This window comes from Capsella rubella, unplaced genomic scaffold, assembly GCF_000375325.1.
Source record: "Capsella rubella cultivar Monte Gargano unplaced genomic scaffold, Caprub1_0 scaffold_1, whole genome shotgun sequence".
NCBI lineage: Eukaryota > Viridiplantae > Streptophyta > Magnoliopsida > Brassicales > Brassicaceae > Capsella > Capsella rubella.
Window position 1 is genome coordinate 8,643,328 of NW_006238923.1, and position 23,637 is coordinate 8,666,964.

The 23,637-nt window shown below is 35.2% G+C and overlaps 4 protein-coding genes across 5 annotated transcripts; 2 read left to right on the forward strand and 2 right to left on the reverse strand.

Annotated features, from left to right (window-relative positions):
- Window positions 1-333: 333 nt before the first annotated feature.
- Window positions 334-2,265, forward strand: LOC17900367 (F-box/kelch-repeat protein At1g26930). 2 transcript variants are annotated; one of them, XM_023790047.1, is made up of 2 exons: window positions 334-429; window positions 652-2,265. In XM_023790047.1, exon 2 carries the CDS (start codon window positions 761-763, stop codon window positions 2,018-2,020), a length of 1,260 nt encoding a protein of 419 aa, XP_023645815.1. In that variant the 5' UTR covers window positions 334-429; window positions 652-760; the 3' UTR covers window positions 2,021-2,265. The 2 variants fall into 2 exon arrangements, with proteins under 2 accessions (XP_023645815.1, XP_006307630.1); XM_006307568.2 differs by lacking the exon at window positions 334-429 and having other exon boundaries at window positions 455-1,224; window positions 1,306-2,265.
- Window positions 2,266-5,985: 3,720 nt separating this feature from the next.
- Window positions 5,986-6,691, reverse strand: LOC17900035. Its single transcript, XM_006303299.2, has one exon. It carries the CDS (start codon window positions 6,620-6,622, stop codon window positions 6,095-6,097), a length of 528 nt encoding a protein of 175 aa, XP_006303361.1. The 5' UTR covers window positions 6,623-6,691; the 3' UTR covers window positions 5,986-6,094.
- Window positions 6,692-9,887: 3,196 nt separating this feature from the next.
- LOC17897189 (putative F-box/FBD/LRR-repeat protein At1g22000) lies at window positions 9,888-18,013 on the forward strand. The gene is made up of 6 exons (XM_023777082.1): window positions 9,888-9,894; window positions 11,584-12,273; window positions 12,382-12,625; window positions 17,345-17,390; window positions 17,482-17,628; window positions 17,714-18,013. The coding sequence occupies exons 1-6, from the start codon at window positions 9,888-9,890 to the stop codon at window positions 18,011-18,013; spliced, it is 1,434 nt and encodes a 477-aa protein (XP_023632850.1).
- A 2,139-nt stretch (window positions 18,014-20,152) lies between these two features.
- LOC17898450 (putative F-box/FBD/LRR-repeat protein At1g22000) lies at window positions 20,153-21,805 on the reverse strand (the record flags this gene model as incomplete). The annotated part of the gene is made up of 3 exons (XM_023777085.1): window positions 20,153-20,452; window positions 20,528-20,665; window positions 20,747-21,805. Coding segments are annotated over 3 exons (1,497 nt in total), but the record flags the coding sequence as incomplete, so codon positions are not given.
- Between the last annotated feature and the right edge of the window lie 1,832 nt (window positions 21,806-23,637).

Sequence of the window (23,637 nt, forward strand, 5' to 3'; positions counted from 1 at the left end):
AAAGGAAAGGAAAGAAGTAACTAATTGATAATTTAATAAACTTATTTTTAGATAGAATAAATAATAAAAAAAGTAAAAAAAAAAAAGAATGATGATGAAAAATTGAAAGTTGTACTTAGATTTTTTTTTCTTATAATTAAAACAATATTGTACGATTGAAGCAATAGAGCTTTGGTTAGATTCAAGGTATTGGATTACACACTTGAAACGTCGTCTTATGCTTTTTCTTTGTTCACTTTCGTTAATCTCCTTTTTTCTTCTCTAAATTAATATTCTTTCTTTAGCTAAAACAGTAAAACACAGTACAAGAATAAACATAATGTATTATTAAGTGATTTAATTAATCAAAAACCACACTTTTTTTTTTGTTTGGTTGTCTACAAAGTCCATTTTGCTTCTTCTGATTTGCAGAGGAGCTTAAACGTGAAGGTATACGAGAGAAAGACAAATGTAAAAAAGAAGAAGAAACACAGAGAGAAAAGATTAGTTTAATTAATCTCTTAAATATACCCAAAAACAAATAAAACTAATCCTTTTCTCATCCAATCAAGTCTTCTATTACAATTCTCATTCTGAGGTTTCTTGTTCTTGTTCTTGTTCTGGTTCTTGTAATTGCTTGAAGTTAAGATTTTTGGCTTCTCTGTGTTCCAGATTTCAGCAAAAAATGGAATCGATATCGAGATTCTTCTGGGTTAGAAGCTTGGATCCAATCTGAAGAAGCTTTTGATTCTTGATTCTTGCCCCCATTTTTTCTGAGAAGATGTTTGAAGGTCGACCTCGTGATTCTTGTCTAGTTTCAACTCTTTTCACCATGCCAAGCCATAAAGAAACGAAATGGAGCTTTTTGGTTTCTGGGAAACGATCTTTTCTAAGCAGCGACGAGAACGATCTTCACCTCAAGAAGATGTACAAGCTCACTGATTCAAGCCAAGCTGGAGACAACGGATCTTCAGATTCGGGAACGCTTATCCCAGGGATGAACAAAGACGATTCCATTAGCTGTTTGATTCGTTGCTCTAGAGCTGATTACTGCTCCATTGCCTCTGTGAATCGTAGCTTACGTGCCCTGATTCGAAGTGGTGAGATTTACAGACTCAGGAGGCTGCAAGGGACGCTTGAGCATTGGGTTTACTTCTCGTGCCATCTCAATGAATGGGAAGCTTTTGATCCGAGGTCGAAACGGTGGATGCATTTGCCGAGCATGCCTCAGAACGAGTGTTTCAGGTACGCGGATAAAGAGTCTTTGGCTGTAGGAACTGATTTGCTTGTGTTTGGTTGGGAAGTGAGTTCTTATGTAATCTATAGATACAGTCTTTTGACCAACTCTTGGTCTACTGGGAAGAGTATGAACATGCCTAGATGTCTGTTTGGCTCTGCTAGTTATGGAGAGATTGCTGTTTTAGCTGGTGGCTGTGATTCGAGCGGTAGGATTCTTGATACTGCTGAGATGTATAACTATGAGGATCAGACTTGGTCGGTGTTACCGGGGATGAACAAGCGTAGGAAAATGTGTTCTGGTGTGTTTATGGATGGCAAGTTTTATGTCATTGGTGGGATTGGTGTTGGGGAAGCCAATGAGCCAAAGGTTTTGACTTGTGGCGAAGAGTTTGATTTGAAGACTAGGAAGTGGACAGAGATTCCTGAGATGTCTCCACCGCGGTCTAACCAGGGGAACGGTATGTCTGCAGCTGCGATGGCTCCACCGCTTGTAGCGGTTGTGAATGATCAGCTTTACGCGGCTGATCATGCGGGTATGGCTGTTAGGAGGTATGATAAGGAGAAACGGGTTTGGAACCAAGTTGGGAACTTGCCTGAGCAAGCGGGTTCGATGAACGGTTGGGGGTTAGCGTTTAGAGCTTGTGGGGATCAAGTTATAGTGATTGGTGGACCAAAGGCACCAGGTGAAGGGTTCATTGAGCTTAACTCATGGGTTCCAAGTAAAGCAACACCAGAGTGGCATTTACTCGGCAAGAAACAATCGGTTAACTTCGTTTATAACTGTGCCGTGATGAGCTGCTAAAGAAGCGAAATAAAAACCGCGAAAACCCGGTGTACCGGCATAGAGAATTTTACCGGGTGGGGGAAGATGTTGTTTGGATGTAGCCGTCTTTAACAGGGTATAAAAACACACAGGCTTATTAGTTTTAACAACCTACAAAAAAAAAAATTGTTGTTTCTGTAACTCATTGTAATTGTGTAGTTTCCTGTTGAATCCTATCTTTTGATCTTACACTACTTCAATGGATCTTTCTCTTTCTCTAATGATCCCAATCTCTATGCAATTACAGCAGCACAAATGTGGTTTTCTAAGTGTTGAAACTGTGTGTTATATCACATCTTAATTTGCAGAAACAGAGTAGACCACTAGTTTATTCTTGTCGTTTTGTGTATTTCATTAATTACCAATTTATTTATAAACTGTAGTGATTAGTATATATATCAGAAAGAAGAAAACATGAAAGTTATTGATTCAATCGAGTTTCCTACTTTTAAAGTCCAAAGTCTGTGAAGAATTTATTCACATTCTCAGTAGAAGCTGCATCAAACTCTCAAAAGCATATTTTTCATTCTGAGTCGAATCTTCAACTATTTGATTACGCTAAAGTACCAATGTATATATATATATATATATCTTTTAAAAATATCAAATATATTAGTGTCATTCAAGGTAGATGTTGTTTTTGCAGGAGGATCATATTCGAGTTTGATGATTCGATACAAATTACAAATATTTTATTTGACCACTTCAAAATTTTCTTATTGGTGCAGTGGGAGAAAAATAGAAATGAGCCCATGATTGAGGCATTAAAAAGTAAAGCAAGGTTTTAGTGTTGGTGGAGGTTTAGGCTAGTAGCCCATTTAGGCATTTTATCATTTAAATAGCATAATTAAATCTGTTATGTTGTCGTCTAATACGACTGTTAAAAAATCTAATCAATTTCAGAATTGCTTTTGTTGATTCTCTAATGTTTCTTCCACTAATGCAACATCAGCTTATAATTTCTTTAAAGTGAAAATTATAAACAAAGAATATTGATTTGCAAAAATGTTATAATAGATTCTCAATGTCATTGCCTCCACTACTGACCACTAACTCTTAAAGTTTAAAGTAAAACACCATTTCCAGATTCGAAAGTATACGTTAATACATAATCTTTTAAGTTGGAAAATATTTGTTTACAAAATTAACTTTTATAAGAACAAGAATCATATTGTCTATATTGTTCTTGAGATTACACATAGTCTTGTTATATGTCGGTAATATAAAGGATATCTGGCTTTATGAAAGAACAATTATGCCAAATAATTATGTGTTTTTGTACAGATTGCACGCAAAGTAGAATTATAAATTTTAGTTGTGTGGTCGGTCAAGAACAAATAATCATTTATAGAACAAGAAACTACTGAAACATATCAGCCCTTAATCGTGATTAATTACTTAAGATATATTATATATAATGGTACGACCTATATGCATATATTATTCTCTCGTAAAGCAGATTCAGCTGGCTCATTCTTATTATATATAGCTCATATATTCAAAGCAAAAATTCGTATATCGTTCTTGTGGGCATTTCTCATTTGTCTAAATATTCGCATTTTCTTACAATGAATTATTTTCTCAACTTTAGGTTTGGACCTTCCATTTTGGATATTTTCTATTTACGGGTTCTCAATTTTGAAATGACATTTGACACTGATTCGGGAATCTATTTTTATATAAATTGACACTTATCAATTGTTAAACCTTTAATCTATAGTTTTCCCTAATCCGATCCTATGTATAAGTAACGCCATTTAATTTCCAACTTATTTTTTTGGCCATATCAATTTCTCAATGAGTTGCTGATTAATTTTGTTGTTGTTGTAAGTTGTAACCATAAGCTGGTTAACAATTGACAAGTGCATTTAACTCAGGTGGTTACAACTACAACTAATACTATCTCTAGTCTCTAGTCTCTCTACTCATCGCGACTAAAGGACAAACAAACACATGGGATAAACTGTGTTTAGGTTAACCAATAACAAACTGTACTAAATGAAACGTGAAACCCCATATAATGTTTTTATTTAAATAAAGAGTTAAAGATAGTAAATGTTGCACATCAAAAAAATTATAGCTCGCTAAACTGAAATAGACAATTTTATTTTATATAGGCATCCCTAAATGTTTTAACATTATATACATATATATAGATAGATCATCTATCAATTATCATAGATGGTTGCATATACTTGTATAAAATATGATAATATTTGGGAAACCTTACGACGTACGTGATGTATATAACTCATTAATAATACAAACATTGCATGGTCGTTTGATAAATGAAACATATTAGCTATGATAAGAATATATGAAGCACCTAGGATGTATCTTCGATTTTAATGATTTATTAGATTCGACGAAAAAAAAATATTATACATCAGATTATACTTTCTGGTGCAAAATAATGCGATCGTCACATGAGATTGAAATTATTTGCATAACCAACACATTGTTTGGCTGGTCCACTCCCTCGAACGTCGTCATTATTGGTGGGCAAAGTATGTTAATAATGCAAATGCATCATTACTTGGTCGATGTAATCTGACGTACCCAGCCCATTAGTATTCTGTTTCTGTTACATTAACTTAACCTTTATTTCCAATATATACATATTTCAACATGTAAGCTATATTTTATAATTCTATGGCACGTTTGAAAATATAAGATATATATACAAATGTTGTCGCAAAAAAAAACTCAAGGGACAAATTGGTTAAGAAAAAGTAGAATTCAGTTGAGGTATCCAGCTACTATCAAATTATGTCCCACTTATTATTAATCATGACCTAATTAATATATATTATTTGAGAGTTATATACCAATTAATAGTTATGATACTATACCATTTTTGTAAATATATAAATAATTGTTGACAGAAAATATAAGTAATAGTTTTACTGAATTTTAAAATGATATCACTTTTTAATCATTTACAAAAAAGAAAAAAAATTCAAATACCACAAAAAATTATTTATGGGAGATTTTTTGAATATTTTATAACGTTTCATAGATGATTAAAAACTTTTCTTAAAAATTCTTCTCAAACTTTTCAATGGTATTTTATAAAATTTCCTTGTGATATTTCGTATTAATTTTTCTTCTTTTGTAAGAGTTGTTTTAAGAATAGTTATTAGGTAAGAATGTGAAATATCAGGGGGTGGTTTCAATTTTTGCATTTAGTAGTTGCAGCTAAGTTAGATGTTGTCAATTAAAAGAAGTGGACATTTTATTCTGGTAAGTTTTCTAACCAGCCGATATGAATTATTTAACAAACAGAGTAATCTTTTTTTTTTTTTTTTTTTTTTTTTTTTTTTTTTTGACATAACAGAATAATCAGTAATAGGCTTTGGTGTTACAGAGTTAAATATAACGTGATAAAGCGTCAAGTTGATGGTAAATGGTCTAGATTGTTCCAAACACGATCTTTCGCTTTCCAATAACAATTTGGGTTTACTTTTTTTTTTTTTTTTCATTTTTTAACAATAACACACTTCAATAAAGTATCTAATGTAAATAAAACAAGATAAATATAAACAAAATTTGACTAGAAGATTAGACGTTATGAGTTCATTTGATGAAAATCATATTATTATAATAATATGGTAAACGTAAACGTAATCTAAAGGCAAACATAAACGTTGGAGTGTGGGCAGCATGAAACGTCTTTTGTATTTCATAGCTTTGTTCAATCTTCACAAGAAACGAACGATTCTGACTCTTTTAATCAACTTTATTCCCTCCTTAATTACATGCATTGTTTCCACGAATACGACACTTTTCTCTTATTCATAAGAAACAAATTTGAAAAACCATAGAGTTCACCATTTTATATTATAATCTTTCGATTCAAAAATAGAGAAAATTAAAATAAAATCATTGCCTTACTACAAATAATCAATTAATTATTTCGTATAGCTTCGCCAAAACAAAAGAAGTGTGTCTTAAAAAATGAAATTAATTTCCATATTAAAAAAAGACATCCACTTGTTTCTTTTATATTGGCCTATTCTTCGAGATTTACGTTTTTTAAAACTTGGATAATTTCTACATGAAGAGCTCAGACTGTAGCAACGTGTAATAGTTAGCAGCTTCGTCTTCAAGCTCCCAAAACGCATCACCAAACCCATCTAACAAACTAGCTCCATAAACGTAATCCTCATTAATCTTTTCATAACTACTCTCGCAAAAATCGGTGTTAGGTATCCCAAGTTCGTCATCCGAAGCCTCCAAGAGATGCTGCATCACTTTCTCCTTGTTGTTGTCGTCTTCTACTTCTTCTTCCTTTGAGGAAACGCACGAAGAAGACGAGGAGGACGAGTCTTCTACGTTGAAAGTTTCAGAAACGACGCCGGTTTGTTCATCTGATGAGATTTCTTGCTGGAGTGCGTTTATAAAGGAGGTTAGGTCATTGTTGTGTTGGTTCTGTTCGTCTGAATCGTCGAGGAGACAGAGAATTTGGTTGTAAGAGGAAGAACATGATGATGGCTTTTGACGTTTGGTTGTTTCTTGTTCGGTTAGGGTTTCTTGTTCTCGGTAACGCTTCAATGGCGATACATCAGAAGTTTCAGCCATATTATCTAAAGAGAGAAAGAAAAGCTTTTAGAAGCGTGAGAGAGAGAGAAAATTGTGAAGGTGAGAAGGGAGAAAGAGAGTCTGAAACGTATATATAGAGAGATTATTTGGTCAAAAATAGCTAATATTTTATTTTCATGGTATTAAAGTAATATTGTGATTTGGTAAAATAGTATTTTAAATTGCTTCGTGCATCTCAGGAGGGAGAAAACATGTGAATGCTTTTTTTTTTTTCTTTTTTTTCGCATTTGTCGGAAAGAAATCTAAAAATATTTGGTCAATAATTTAAAATTTTTCTGATATGCAAGAGTAAATTATGGATCGTAGCTATTTTTCTAAGGCATGCAAAAGCTTTGGTTGGTTGTTAGTTGTTACATAAATTAAACGCATGATGCCAGGGAAAAAATCTTTAAAAATTTATGGTGATGATTTATTGACAAATAAATTTGTATCTATTTTATAAAAATTTACAATAAATTTCGGAATATGGATTGAGTGTCCAAAAAAAAAAAATCTAGATTCTAAAAAAGATATGTAGTATGGTCTTTAAATAAAGTACCTAATTTTAACAAATAATGAAATTATCAATGAGGTTAAGAATGCTCACATTTTCGTTTTCATCATTATTATTATATATGTTTTGTTTTTTTATTATTGTTAGAGAGACAAAAGAAAAAGAAATCTGTTGTCATTGAGATTTGGCAATATATTTGTGTTTTGTATCCGTCGTAGGATTAGCTTTCGAGAACGAGCTTGTAGATTACGAGGGCCTAATCGGACGGCTCTCGTTTCACGCCTTTGGATTGCACATGGTTATTGGCTAAAAGAGACGAGTCCTCATTGCTCTCACTTAACCCATATATACTAAACTAATCACAAGTGATCACAAACTCTTCATTGTTCAACTAATTTAAACAAAAAAATTATCTCAACGATCTTTATTGGGACTATCGATAGTTTTTTTTTTTTAACACATAATTCTGAGAACTACCAATGTCATTAGTTACCGACACCTTTTTAAGTTCTAGCTATTTACTACCTCGTGGTCATGGAAGAAAAGAAATTAACAAAATGTACCAAAAGTTATGAAACATGTTATTTATTATAGATGTGACGGTTTCAATTATATGTTTTCCATGTCTAATTGATATTGAAGATTGAAGTAGACGTTGTTTGTTATTTTTGTGGTTACCAATCAAATATTTTTCAGACAAACTATGCGGTTACGTGGAGATAGAATACAAAACACAAAACAAGTTGCAAAAAAAAAGAAAAAAAAAGACAGATGGCAATAGCAATTAGCCCATAGAATTAGAATAAAAATGAGATGAGTCCGAGTATTTAGAATATAGCTTATGGACTTAATATACGGTTCCATGTAAGCTTACGCAAGTGGGTTTATTTGTTCTCTTTCTTTTCAAGCACTTCTTCAAATCTTTGCTTTTCATATTTTTTTTTTCTTTCTAACTTTACTTTATTGGCCTGCTTGCCATTTTTTTAATAATGATAATGATCTTTCACTCGGTTAAATTATGTATTTTACGGTTCCCAAAATGAGAAACATAGATAATTAAAAAAACAACCTAGTGCTTTTAATTGACGATATGAATTGGGTTTACGTCTTTTATTTCATCCAAGTCTCCCTTTGAGCTACGTCAAAAACAAGATTAATGGAATCGACAACTAGATTACGTGGAGTGCTCCTCTCTTTAGGTTTCCTTTCTAAGGCTTTTACTTGTCAAGTGATCATATAGTATAACAAAAATATGAAAAATATATAAAGTTGTATATGTAAACGTCACTATTTTAATTAAGAGGATCGGAGGATGCGTGGTGCTGGTCCAAAGGAATAGCTGGTTGGGATGGAGTGAAAGGATTTTTCGCAAAGTCTTTTAGGTCCATCCATATCTTCTTATCCTAATAAAAATGTCTACTTTAAAATAATGCTTAAGGTCCATCATATGTTTTTTTTTATGTTTAGATGGTGTAGTTCTTAATTTCTTCTTATTATTGATATCTCAAATTCATTGGTATATATAGTACTTAATTATCTTGAATTAATAACTTTAGTTGATAGTAAATTTTCAAGATTTTGTCTGATATTAAAATGAAAAGTATGATATAAGGACATAAAAATGAGACTAACATGCAGAGTTAAAATTAAGTATTATTGTTACCTTTAAAATTTTTAGAACATTTCAATTCAGTTGTGATAATTCTTTTTCTAGGAAATTGACTTTGTTTAAAAATATTTTCTTTAAATATATAATTTTCAGCTGCGATGCATTTTTTTTTTTAAAAAAAACGTAGACATATGCATGTACGTATGCACATGGTCACCTCACCGTACACCAATTTTGTATAACATACATGTACGTTAACTAGTTCCACTTTCTCTCCTCAGCAGCCAACACATACTTTTATATTAATAAATAGGAATATTATATTCTGAAATTTAGCTGTCTAAGATATAAAATAAAGAATTTATAGACAAAAAAAAAAGATAAATATTTATTCATGTCGCAACTTTTGGTATTTCTTATATTTATATTTAGTTTGATAATTACAACTAAATTACGGCTCTTGGTCTCATCATCTTTTTGGTCCAAATAAAATATATTTTTAAAGCATTTATAGACACTGTTAAACAAAATTTCAGATCATTAACTTGAAATAATATAACCAATGCTGTAGAGTATATAGTAGAATGATAGTGTGGTAAAATTGGTCAAAACGAAACGAATGGAACATATGAAATAAACGGTGTGCAATTAACGATTCCCATAAAGAAAAAAAGTACATTATAAGCTTTAATAATTTTGTAATCACATTTAGATTAAATGAAAACCGTATATAACAAGTACCGCATTTTGATTATTTTATAGTCACCACACTTTTATAATTGTACTAAAAGATTACATGTTACAATAGAATAATACTAGTTACTAATTAACAAGTCTAAAATACGAATAATTGGAACCGTACTTTGCATAATAAAATAAACCAGAATGTTTGGGCCATTTCGTTGGTCTACCATGGTTGGAGGTGTGGCATGTGCATAGTGGTTGAATGGTCATGATACGCCATTATCATATCATATACCCATCTCGCAATATATTAGTGCCACCGTCGATTGAAAATTATTGAAGAGTGGTCGGTCCACTTATGCGATGTTCCACCTGTTCGTGACATTGATAATTCATTTTTGTTAGTCATATATCCCTTGATGAGGAGATCTAATAAATACTTATGTTTATTAATTAATATGTCATGTTAATGGTGGCGTCGACAAGTTTAGAATCAATCCCACTTTGGACCATTTTCTACTCTTCCACCAATAACACAAATCGTTTTCTAATTTATTGAGTTTTTAGTTAACAAATTTTGAGTCGGAGATAAGCTTGCATTAGATGTAATAGATTTGGTAGCTACAAAATTCATATGGGATCTTCAAATCCATTGAACTTGAATGAATCGAAGTAAAACAAAACTTATTCATGTTATAATGTTCATATGCTAAGAGTATTTGTGCATATATATCAGATTTTTCATTTCCGAATATATAACAGATTTAATAGAGGCAGTAAAGCAAATAATGTTCATGAGTTTTAATGTTTGAGCATATATATATTTGAGCACGAACAATTATAGAAAAGTTTTAGCCCCCGACATTGTTTGTGTTGTAAACTTGTAATTAATAATAGAATATCAAGTGGGGTGGTCTATACAAAAGGGTGGGATGATATAACAGTCATGATTAAGACAGCCTGATTATGTTTTAATTGATTAGAGTTGAGCCTAATTAAACATCACAATTCTACGGATATTTTTTCTTTTCTTTTTGGGTGTTTTGTTTATATGAATAAAAAGCAAAACAACAAACAAAGGAAAGCATCATGCGATGTCCGCAGTACGCTATCCACCATTTTGCCTCTCTTTATTTTATATTGTTTTAGTTTTATTACAACTAGACGAATATTACAATCTGGCTACTATACCATGACATGCAAAACCATGTCCATAAAAATGTCACGTTTTGGTCATACTGTTTCGAAAATGTTTAAATTCGTGACCATCCACATTTAAGTGTACTGTGCCTAAATGATCACATATTGTTGTGGTGGCCAACTTATGACCAAGTGGCTTTTAATATTGGACCATTGATCAGTTAGGCATAGATTTAAATGCTCGACTTGGCAAAATCAGTTAGCCTATCGACGAGGGTTACATGTATCATGTAATGGGTTTTCAAATTATTGTTTTGTTTTCCATGTCTGATGAACAACAAGACCTGATCATCATATAATCTTCTCGAGCTATGCGTGAGTGCAATACCATAAGACACTCATATTACGAGACGAAGAAGCAGATCTACCACTGAACATAGCATTTCACAAGATTGATGAAATATGAGAACAGTATATATAGTATCTTGGGTATTTCTCAAAAATACGTCATTAGAATCACACTAATTTTGATTTACATTCTTCTTTTGCCTACTTTCACTATATATGCGACGTTATAGTAGTGTAGTATTTATTTTGTAACTAGGAGATCATTAATTGAAAGGTTAGAGGTCGTCAGTACGAATAACATTTGAACGAAACTATATAACTTTGGAGGCCTGAAGGGATGTATATATTTCGCCCCATAACTTTTTACTTATATATATATATATATATATATATTTAAAATGTATGTAAACAATTAAACAATAATGTATGTAATTAATCAATTGACAATATGTTTTATATTGCAGTTTTATTTTAAAATTGGGTAACTTTTAATTAGTTTCTTTTTTCTTATATGCAATAATAAATAGTGATATGATAATTAAATATAAATACAAATTAGCTCGACAATAGACTTTAATTATTTTTGTGTGAAATAAATTAGGGGTTTCTCTGTATCACAGGCAGCTACGAGAAAGAAGTTCCATTGACATCTATGGCTTTGTTAAGTTTTGTGGGATAGTATTATACTCAACGATAGGCATCTATCAACTGTTACAGAAGCCAAAGGTTGTCAGAGAATGGAAACTAGGATCTGTGATTTACCCGACGATTTGCTCTTGCGTATCTTGCACCACGTCCCAACAAAAGATGCACTTGCAACTTCCATCTTGTCTAAACGATGGCGCTACGTCTGGACGATGCTGCCTACACTCGAGTTTATAGATGATGGCAGCGAGAGCGTTGGATGGTTTATTGAAAATTCATTGCAGCTCCATAAAGCACCGAAACTATATTGTTTGACTGTCGAAGTCGGTCCACGTTGTCCTGTTGACTTAGATGTGGGAAACTGGGTTGACAACGCAGTTAATAGAGGTGTGCGAGGTTTATTTTTGAAGCTCCTGTGGAACGCAGAGCCCACAAGCTTTCCTAAGTGCCTTTACACATGCGACACACTCGTTGCTTTAACTCTATCCAACCAGATTCTAGTGGATGTTTCTTTCCAGGCTCGCCTGCCATCTCTCTTAAGTCTTAATCTTAAATACGTGGTGTATAAAGACGAAGACTCTCTTGTTAGGCTCTTATCAAGCTCCCCTGTTCTCAAGGTGCTTCATGTGCATCGACATGAGGATGACAACTTGATAAACTTTACCGTGAAAGTTTCTTCCTTGAAAACATTACATTATGTGGCTACTTGGCGCAAGGATGGTAAGAAAGACAAGGTAGAGGGAGATGAATTCGAGGAAAATGATGTAGAGGATGATAATGTAGAAGAGGTTGAGGAAGATGATGGTTTCGATGAGATAGAGGAAGACGAGGTAGATGATGATGATGTGGATGAGGTTGACGACAATGTAGATGATGATGATGATGATGTAGATGAGGTTGAGGACGATGATGATTCCAATCCATCGTTGGTAATAGATTCCCCTGCTTTAACAAATTTGAAGTTAGATTACGATTGGGACTATTGCTTGATAGAGAATATGTCTTGCCTTGATGAGGCAAAACTTCACTATGTTCGTAACCCCAGTGACAAGTTTCTGAGATCTCTTTCTATAGAGAGATTATGAATGTAATAATGTTATTAATCAGAGGTTTATACATATATATACTAAGACTGAAGAGAACCCTAGACTTAAGCTAATTACAGCAAGATCCTTTACATAAATATTCCTTATACACCCCCTCAAGATGGAGGAACTGGTGTGACACCGATCTTGAACCGGGCATTGAGAAACTGTGGACGTGAGAGAGGCTTAGTGAGTGCATCGGCCAACTGGTCTTTGGATGAGACGTGAGAAACACGTAACATACCCGACTCGATTTGGTTCCTCGTGAAATGATAATCAAGCGCGATGTGTTTCATCCGAGAATGAAACACAGGATTAGCACAAAGGTAAGTGACACCGATGTTGTCACAATATATCACAGGTGGAGAGGAGACCTTGAAACCAAGCTCCGTGAGTAGAGAGCACAACCAACGTATTTCAGAGGCTGTATTCGCAACGGAACGATACTCAGCTTCGGTAGACGAACGTGCAACACCACGTTGTTTCTTAGAACTCCAGGATATTGGATTACGACCAAGATAGATAACATACGCATTAGTGGATACAAAATCATCAACATCACCAGCCCAGTCGGCGTCAGAGAAGGCATGAAGAACGAGAGGAGAAGAAGCACTGATAAAAATACCATGTGTTGTGGTGCCAACAAGATAACGTAAAACTCGCTTAGCAGCTTGCCAGTGTTGTTCAGTTGGACAATGCATGAACTGAGAGAGACGATTTACCGCATAGGAGATGTCGGGCCGTGTGAACGACAAATATTGGAGACTCCCAACAACAGACCGATATTGTGACGGATCAACAAGAGGGTTGCTACCATGTAGAGTGAGCTTCGGTGAAGTCGGTAACGGAGTCGAAACAGGTTTGGCGTCGTGCATATTGTTCTTGGTGAGTAGGTCAATGATGTATTTGCGTTGCATTAGATGGAGACCAGACTTGGAACGAGTCGCTTCGATGCCCAAGAAATAGCTGAGGTCCGTGGGGTCTTTGATAGAGAAACGTGCAGCAAAGGAGTGTAAAACTTGAGCAACAAGCGTGGGGTCATTTCCTGTCACAAGAATGTCATCCACATAAACAAGAACATAGACAATGGATGCACCATTTCGTTTGATGAATAAAGAAGTGTCTGCAAGAGAGTTGGTGAAGCCAGTGGTTAGAAGATGTTGTTTAAGAGACATATACCATGCACGTGGAGCTTGTTTGAGACCGTAGATAGGCTTGCGGAGACGACAAACATGATCGGGGCGGTCTTTGTCAACAAAACCTTGAGGTTGTACCATATAAACTTCCTCTGTCAAGTCACCTTGTAAGAAAGCATTATTAACATCTAATTGCTTGATACGCCAGTCATGTGCAACAGCAACATCAAGAACTAAACGAATCGTCGTAGACTTTATCACCGGACTAAAGGTCTCAGCATAGTCAACCCCATGTTTCTGATGAAATCCTTTTGCAACCAAGCGTGACTTATAGCGATTTAACTGACCATTAGGATGATACTTTGTTGTGAATACCCATCGAGAACCAATAACATTTTGCGTCGGCTGAGGCGGAACCAGATCCCACGAATGATTGGCCATTTGAGCATTATATTCATCGGACATGGAGTGGCGCCATTTTTCATCCTTAAGAGCTTGAATAACTGTAGCTGGTTCACGTGACTTCTTTTGAGCTGCAACATGAAGATTAAGTTTTGTTTTTGGTTTAGTGATGTTATTTTTGGCTCGGGTTTGCATTTTGTGGACATTTTGAGGTGGTTCACGGGGTTGTGGATTTTCTGGTTCTTGGGGCTGAGCTATTTGGGAATTTTCCGGCAAGGGAGGCCGAGATGTTTGGGTAGTGGAGGTTGTCAAGGAGGGTTGAGGCTGAATCGTGGGATGCGATTCATTTTTAGTGTGAGCAGTGGGCTCAGTGGAAGTAGAATGTGGCTGGGCCGGGGAATTAGGCCCATTTTGGTGAGCAGTGGGCTCAGGTTCATTAAGAGAGGAAGAAGAATGAAAAGAAGAAGAAGAAGAGTTAGAAGGCGATACCTGAGAAGATGAAGGCGACGAGTGGGAGGCAGAGGAGGCCGGCGAGTGAAGGTCCAAGTGCGGGGGTCCACTAGGCGACGAAGGAAACTGTGTTGGGAGGCGTATCGAAGAGACTACCGGCGACGGAGGTGATAACTCTGCTCCCGTATCAACATTCGCAGATTTAGAAGTCGGAGCAAACGGAAATGTCGTTTCATCAAACTGAACATGCCGTGAAGTATAAATGCGGCCTGTTGGTACATGTAGACAATAGTATGCACTCTGTGTGAGCGAGTACCCTAGAAACACACACGATTGAGAACGTGGCTGGAGTTTGTGATGTGTGTATGGCTTCAACCATGGGAAGCAAAGACATCCAAAGATTTTCAGCTTGCCATAGTTTGGATGAGCACTAAACAACTTGAAGAATGGAGTTTGATTTCCAAGCACCGGTGTTGCCAAACGATTAATGAGGTACACGGCTGTGGTAAAGGCATACGGCCAATACGTAGTCGGAATTGAAGCCGTGGAGAGTAGAGTGAGGCCTGTTTCAACGACATGACGGTGTTTGCGTTCAGCCATCCCGTTATGTTCCGGTGTGTGTGGTGGTGACGTCAGATGAGATATTCCTTGTGAGGTGAGAAAACCACGGAGTGCAATAAACTCACCGCCGTTATCAGAGAATAGTGTGCTTATAGATTGTTGAAACTTCTTCTCCACCAACAACTTAAAGGCAAGAAAAACCTCTTTAACATCAGACTTCCGCTTAAGAGGATACAACCAAGTATAACGAGTGAAGTGGTCAACAATAAGGAGATAGTATTTGTAATTATCAAAGGAGAGAACAGGGGATGTCCACACATCAGAATAGAGATACTCAAGAGGTCGAGTGGATAGAATGGTGTTTTGTGAAAAGGGGAGCTTATGACTTTTATTAAGAGAACAATCCGAACACGACAAATGTTTTTGAGTAGAACTCGAAACAGGAAGAGTAAAAGCAGAAAGCATTGTATGCAAAACAGAATTTGACGGGTGACCGAGACGAGAGTGCCACACGGAAACAGAAGCCTTTGGACTAGTAGACGTAGAAAGAGCTGTCGCTTGAGTCGGCGAGACCGGCCACTCATAAAGTTCAGCTCTAGTTCGGCCTTGAAGAAGTGGAACCCCCGTACTGAGATCCTTCACCTGAAACGAAGCGGGAAAGAATTCCACAGAAACACGATTAGCATTGCAAAGGCGATAGACAGAGATGAGATTTCTGTGAATGTCAGGAACACATAAAATTTTGTTCAAGTGAAGATCACGTGTTTGAGAGGGAAGAAATTTTGAACCAATATGTGTAATAGGTAGAGGTGAGCCATTAGCAACAACCACATCATCAGCTCCCGTATACGGCTCATGGAGAGACAAGGCACTTAAATCCGACGTCATGTGATGAGTAGCTCCGCTATCAAGGAGCCACGGGTTTGGATCATAGGAAGACCCAATAGCAACGTTAGCACGTGGCTGCCAAGGACGAAACGGGCTAGGTTGAGTCGAATAACCAGGCTGCATACGTGACTGAAATTGAGGACACCTTCTCGCACTATGTCCCTGTGTGTTGCAAATTTGGCATTTGCCTAAGTAGGGCTTTGAAACCCGATTCTGTTGAGAACGACCATCATATTGAGGCTGGTAGTTGGTCGTGTAACCAGTGGAGGCATTGTATTGCTTTTGGTTGTTGTTGTAGTGTTGACCGCTGCGGTTGTTGTTGTTGTTGTTGTTGTGACGCTGAGCAACATTAGCACTAGCTGGAACCAGTGACGAGGAAGCAGCCTTGGAAAGAAGTCTGGCCTCATGGTTGCGAAGTCGTTCATGGACATAGGCAATGGAAGGAGACGTGTCTCTACACGCAACTTGATCAATGATAGGCTGGTAATCCTCAGGCAAGCCATTAAGAATGGTCTCGATCTGGTCATCATGCGCCGGTAAACTGTCAAGAGCCGCCAAAGTATCAAACCGTGTCGTGACGCCATGCATATACTCATCAATAGTACGGGTACCTTTGGTCCAGACCTTGAGTTGATCCTTGATCTGACGAGCATGACCACGACTTGCCTTTCCATATGTTTCAGCTAGAGTAGACCAGATCTCTGCAGTAGTGGTGGTACGAGAGAGAACCGACTGAACAGAAGGAGAAACCGACCCGAAAATAGCACTGTAAAGGAGACGATCTTGGCGTGTCCAGATGATAAAATCTGGGTTTCGAGAGACCACAGTAGCAACTGTGACTGTAGAGGGAGGGATCTGAGAAGTCCCATCAAGATACCCAACAAGACCGTAGCCATCAATGAGGGCATGAACTTGGAGTTTCCACAGAAGGTAGTTGGTTGTCGTGAGTTTGGTAATGTTTGTCGTGTTGATATGAAGAAGAGTTTGGTTGTTAGGTGTTGTTACAACAGTTTCAGCGCCATTAATGGAGGTTTCATGTGAGATCGACATGATGATGACGAACAAAAGAGAAAGAAGATGACGGCGAAATGTTTTTTTTTTTTTTTAGGTTAGAGGAGCGTACTGCTCTGATACCATATAGAGAGATTATGAATGTAATAATGTTATTAATCAGAGGTTTATACATATATATACTAAGACTGAAGAGAACCCTAGACTTAAGCTAATTACAGCAAGATCCTTTACATAAATATTCCTTATACTTTCTTCCGTCATACATCTGCACTTGTATTTGACCAAACCAATGGTAGCGATATTACATATCTCCGGTCCTCTTCTCTGTTCCTTGTTGTCTAAGTCAACTAATGTTATATATATATATTTGTTTTCTATCACAGGCTGCGTGGTGTAACAGCAGTAACACCATCACGTTCTCTCGGCTTATAGAGTTATATTTTTTTCCAAATTATTCGGTAGATTGGTTGGAACCACTTATTTTTCTGCTACAAAACTCACCTAAACTAAAAACTCTTACGATTGACACTGTAAGTACACCATTATCATCTCCCTGAAACACAAGTGCATCTAGTTTTGATGTACTAAACATTAAAGCAAATCTACTGATATCAGGATTCCGCGTGTCTCCCACCTTCCTGGAACCAGCCGAGTTCTACTCCCGAATGCTTGTCGTCTCATTTAGAGATCTTTAGGTTGGGAGAGTATGAAGGAAGAGAATATGAGAAACAACTAGTCACATACATTCTCGCAAACTCAAAGTGTTTAAAGACAGTGGAGATCTCCCTCTTACCAACCTGCAACCTTGAAGAGACACGACAGGAGTTAGAATCCGTGCCTAGGATTTCAACATCATCTCAACTTCTAATCTCCACTCAAATGGAATGGAGCTTTAACGGAATAACACAGACTTGATATATTACTAGTACTAATTTACATGTTTAAGTAGCTAAGGCTATCATTTAATGATTTCTTTTACTTAAATTACTAGGTTATGAGTTCACCAATAGAGTTTTCATATATATTCTTTCGTTTTTAACATCGTGAAAATAGTTGAATAGCCACATAATGACTGTCTCAGATTATGATAGTAAGGTTCTTCTTTCTGAGTACAACTTTGTTTAGAGGATTTCATCTTAATGTCAAGCCTAGACATATATAAATGAAGCCCAAAGCCAGCAACAACCATCAGTTTACCCTTTAGTGAGCTTGTTCATGTAACGAGGACTGTGCTTAAATATCATAACTTAGGGGTCGATGACTACCATCTCTTGAAAAAATGGACCAAAAGTGATTGAGATTATTAATATTATAAAGTTTTAGATATTATAAATATCTTGAAAGTTTTAAAAAGTTTAAGTGTTATTAAAATTTTAACTCTACACCAAGTTTAAACTAACGTATGCCATATTTTAAACATGGTTTGATTTAAAATTTCAGCGCTTATACGACGAAACATGATTGTAAGATATGACGAATTGTAAGACGGGTATAGTTGTTAATTACATAAAACGCTGAAGAGTCCGGTTATATATAGTGTAAAATATTTTAAACTTATTAAAAGTTTAAAAAAGGATTCGTAACTTTAATACAATGAAGTTTTTGCGGAAAAACATCTAAAAACTATAAAAAGTTGCTCTAAAATTTAGACAAACAGTCAAGGTCAGGAATCGAACTCACCGCCTCGCCCTCGCTTTACAAATTAAATATACTTGCACTGCCAACATAACATACCACACCAATCATTCACCGTAGCGACCACTTTATTTATATATATAGCAAAATTAATACGGGTCGGTGAGTTCTATTGTTGGTATTAATTATTTATTTAAATACACAAAATCACAATACGGGTCAAATATTTTCTGAAGTGAAAAGATAAATGGAAGAAGAATTACCCAATTTAGAGTTTGTAAATTACAAGAAATCTATTGAATAATATAAAAAAAAAGAATACTAATTCCAAATAATTACATGTAAATGCCTCTTGAGATGGTATAAAGTAAGCTCAGGAATCTCCATAATCCTCATCAAATCCTTACGCGTCACTTCTAAAATCACACATAACAGAGAAACGAAAAAATTGAAAAACCAATCAAAAAATGAACATATATAAGACCAAACCACAAAATATTATGATCTAATTTCCAAATAAATATTAGACTAATCACATGTATACTTGATGGAGTTTGCTTTTCCTCTCTTGGTCTTCAAATATGAATCCCCACACCATATTATGGAAACATGAGTGGGGTTGTGCTTTTTATTGTTGGAAAAAGTTGATGATCGTTCTTTTTTCTTTTCACATGAAAGCTAGGAGAGTTTTCTGGTTGTTCTCTTTTCATCTTCTTTTGCTTCATCAGTTCCTCTGGTTTTAACTTCATTATATGTAGCTGGTTTGATCTCCTCATAACTCCACCACCTATTAGTTTCTGCTTCTATGCACTCCGGTGAAGTCAACACGAGCTGTCAACTGAATTTCCCGTTCTGCTTTCTGGTTTCTTGAGTCCCAAGAAACCTTCCTCTTCATCTGCTTGCGTTTAGATTGAGATCTTGACATTAAGTATCGATTTGAGGCCATATTAGATTGAGAATTTCAATATCAGTAACAATGCAATTACATAGCCAACAATTGCAAGTATAGGAGAATAGGATTGCGAATTTTGAAGTTTCAAAGAAACAAAAAATTTATTTGCGTAGCAAATTCAAGATCAAACGAATAACGATATTAGGTTGAAGATTTCGATATTAAGAAACAATGAGAAATCATCTTATTTTGTATACACTAAAATTTATACTCTTAGTGTGAAGAAAGTTGTAATATGAAATTAATATGAAATACTCTTAAACAAAGTTGTACTGAGAAAGAAGAACCTTACTATCATAATCTGAGACAGTTATTATGTGGCAATTCAACTATTTTCACGATGTTAAAAACGAAAGAATATATATGAAAACTCTATTGGAGAACTCATAACCTAGTAATTTTAGTAAAAGAAATCATTAAATGATAGCCTTAGCTACTTAAACATGTAAATTAGTACTAGTAATATATCAAGACAATGTCATTCCGTTAAACCTCCATTCCATTTGAGTGGAGATTAGAAGTTGAGATGATGTAGAAATCCTAGGCATAGACTCTAACTCCTGTCGTGTCTCTTCAAGATTGCAGGTTGGTAAGAGGGAGATCTCCACTGTCTTTAAACACTTTGAGTTTGCGAGAATGTAGTCCAATAGTTGTTTCTCATATTGTCTTCCTCTATAGTCCTTCCACCTCAATATCTCTAGATGAGACAACAAGCATCCTGGAATAGAACTCGGCTGGTTCCAGGAAAGTGGGAGATCTCTGGAATCCTGGCATAAATACTTTAATGGTAAGTTCATCAAAACTAGATGTGCTTTGTGTTTAAGGGAGGATGGTATACTTACATTTCGAATCGTAAGAGTTTCTAGTTTAGGAGAATTTTGAAGCAAAAACATAAGTGGATCCAACCAATCTACCAAATTATCTGGAAAGAAGTACAGCTCTATAAGCCGAGGGAACTTGATGGCGTTACAGCACGCAACCTGTGATATGACAAATAAATAACATTAGTTGACTCAGCAATAAGGAACAAAAGAAGAAGAACAGGGATGTGTAATCGCTACCATTGATTTGATAAATAATAAGTGCAGATGTACGACCGAAGAAAGAGATCTCAAAAACTTCTCATCGGGGTTATGAGCATAATAGATGTATGCCACATCAATGCAAGGCATATTCTCTGTCAAGCAATAGCCTTCGCAGCCTTTGCAAACGTCAGTTAAGTCCAGCTGTGTTAATGCAGGGGAGTCTATTACCAACGATTCAGTTAGATTATCATCATCATCCTCTACCTCATTGACCACATCCTCATCAAAGTCTACCTCATTATCACCTACCTCATCCTCATCAAAGTCTACATCATCAATCTCAATACCCTCGACCTCATTATTGTGCCAAGTACGATGATAAAATAATATTTTTAAGGAAGAAACTTTCACGGTAAAGTTCTTCAAGTTGTCATTCACATGGCGACTCACCATCAGGCACTCGAGAACAGGGGAGATTGATAAAAGCCTAACAAGAGAGTCTTCGTCTTTATACACCACGTAGTTAAGATCAAGCTTTAAGAGAGATGGTAGGCGAGCCTGGTAAGAAACATCCACTAGAATCTGGTTGGATAGAGTTAAAGCAACGAGTGTGTCGCATGTGTAAAGGCCCTTAGGAAAGCTTGTGGGCTCTGCGTTCCACAGGAGATTGAAATCTAACCCTAGCACACCTCTATTAACTGCGTTCTCAACCCACTTTCCAACATCTAAGTCAACAGGACAGCGTGGACCGACTTCGACAATCAAACAATCTAGTTTCGGTGCCTTATGGAGTTGCAATGAGTTTTCAATAAACCATCCAACGCTCTCGCTGCCATCGTCTTTGAACTCGAGTGTAGGCAGCATCGTCCAGACATAACGCCATCGTTTAGACAGGATTGAAGTGGCGACTGCATCTTTTGTTGGGACATGGTCCAAGATCCCCAAGAGCAAATCGTCGGGTAAATCACAAATCCTAGTTTCAATTCTCTGACAACCTTTGGTTTCTGTAACAGTTGATAGATGCTTATCGTTGCTTATAATAATATCCCACAAAAAGGACCAACAACTTAACAAACTCATCGATGTCAATGGAATTTTTTATGATTAAATTAAAGTTTTGAAACACTTAAATCATGTTTTATTTTTCTTGTCCAACTGTGAACCCCATAAGAAGTTCTAAAACAATTTTTTTCTTGTGGCTTTGAGAGAGTAACGTGGATCCCCTTCATTTTTCTCTTTCTTCAACAGTTTTTAACCACTAAAAAGGAGACATGTGGTTTAAGAGACAGCTCCTTAAACCCCTATTCGAAGAATCGCTCCTTCACAATTATCAGCATTTTCATTTATTTTTAATCACCATAGTCTCTAATTTTTGTTTAAGAATCTCCCTTTGGAGATGGTCTAATATCCCACAAAAAGGACCAACAACTTAACAAACTCATCGATGTGATAATACTATTCCTTATTCACCTTAATGGCCAGTACGTAGAACCAAACCTCTTCACTTCTTTCTTGTCGTTGCGATCTCTTATATTTATGTATATATATACCGTTTTCCAAAATAATCTTAAATTTATGTTTTTTATTTCCCTCTTTGATATAAAATATAAAGTAAAATACACGATTTTGGAAAATACAAAAAGGCAAAAGATTTGAAAAACGTGTTGTAGAAGATAGTTAAGAAAAGAGAAGAGAAGAGAGAGTTAGGGTAAGTGGAGAAGAAAAGGCCAAATCCCTATAGAATCTATATATAATAGCAAACCCACTTTTTGTGTATTGCTGATGTCATCTTTTAAATCTAACGGTTCAGATTGTTTTTCATTTGATGTAAAGGTTATTGTTTAATCTCAATATATATAAAAGCAAAAAATGTGTCTTTTTAAAAGGATTTGTCTTTTAATTGTGTCTTTTTAAAAAGATGTGTCTTTTAATAAAAAATACCCATGTAATTTAATCTATGCAATGTTTCACAATCACACTCTTTCATTCCATATATAAATATTCTACATCTTGATTGTTTTGTTTTAATTTATTTACAAATTTATTTTCCTGAAACAATTGTTTATTCAAATTTTGTTTTTCCAATCCTATTTGACTTTAAATTTGCTTAGCCATTATTATCTAAAGGTATTAATTGTTATTACCTTTTCGTGAATTCTCAAACCCACTTTATATGATTGCTGAGATCATCGTTTTAATCTAATGGATGAGATTGTTCCCGTTATGTCATCTAACTGGTTATATTTGTTAATGATCCCAAAAGTTGCAAAGTTTTATACCCAACAATTGTGTGTATTCGTCGTACCCTAGCTTAAAATTTTTGCACATGTTATATTTTCACACCTCTTTGTTTGTATATATAGATTTCTGTGGATCTTGAAAATAAATTTTGTTTCTCTAAGTATTGTTTCTTTGAGTATTGTTTCACACCTCCGAGATTAAAAAATCTGAATATTCTTTTTTCGATTTATTAGTCTTCATTGATTAACGATCTTCGTTTAAATATGACTGATTTATTTATTGATTTCCTTATTCAACCTTTGTTTGGTGTCGTTTTCCATCTTATACATGCATTGATCATATCTTCAATGTATTGATCTAGGTAATTAATTTTGACTATCAGCCTACTTATTATTTTTTTGTAAATTTCAATAGAATAATGATTTGAAATTTGCTTTATATGAATACCTTTCATATATCTTGTTAACATTGTTCTTTTCTTGTCACTAAATCGATTTCTGTATTTGCAACAAAATTATTAATTGATTAATTTAACTTCAAAAAGGTATAAAACTCATATAAAATGTAGTAACATGGCCATAGATTTACACTCAAACATCATCTGGTTTGTTTTGTTTCATCTTCCTCATTTTATTTTATATTTTGATAAGCCTTTAAACTTATAATTTCTACTCCCTTTTTTATTG

Excerpts from the sequence above, each read along its gene's own strand:
- LOC17897189 (XM_023777082.1), top strand. Across the intron at positions 17,391-17,481 it reads TGTATTTGACCAAACCAATG|GCTGCGTGGTGTAACAGCAG; the intron begins GTAGCGATATTA and ends TTTCTATCACAG. Across the intron at positions 17,629-17,713 it reads AAACTCTTACGATTGACACT|GATTCCGCGTGTCTCCCACC; the intron begins GTAAGTACACCA and ends TACTGATATCAG.
- LOC17900367 (XM_023790047.1), top strand. The coding sequence starts at position 761 with ATGTTTGAAGGTCGACCTCGTGATTCTTGTCTAGTTTCAACTCTTTTC.
- LOC17900035 (XM_006303299.2), bottom strand. The coding sequence starts at position 6,622 with ATGGCTGAAACTTCTGATGTATCGCCATTGAAGCGTTACCGAGAACAA.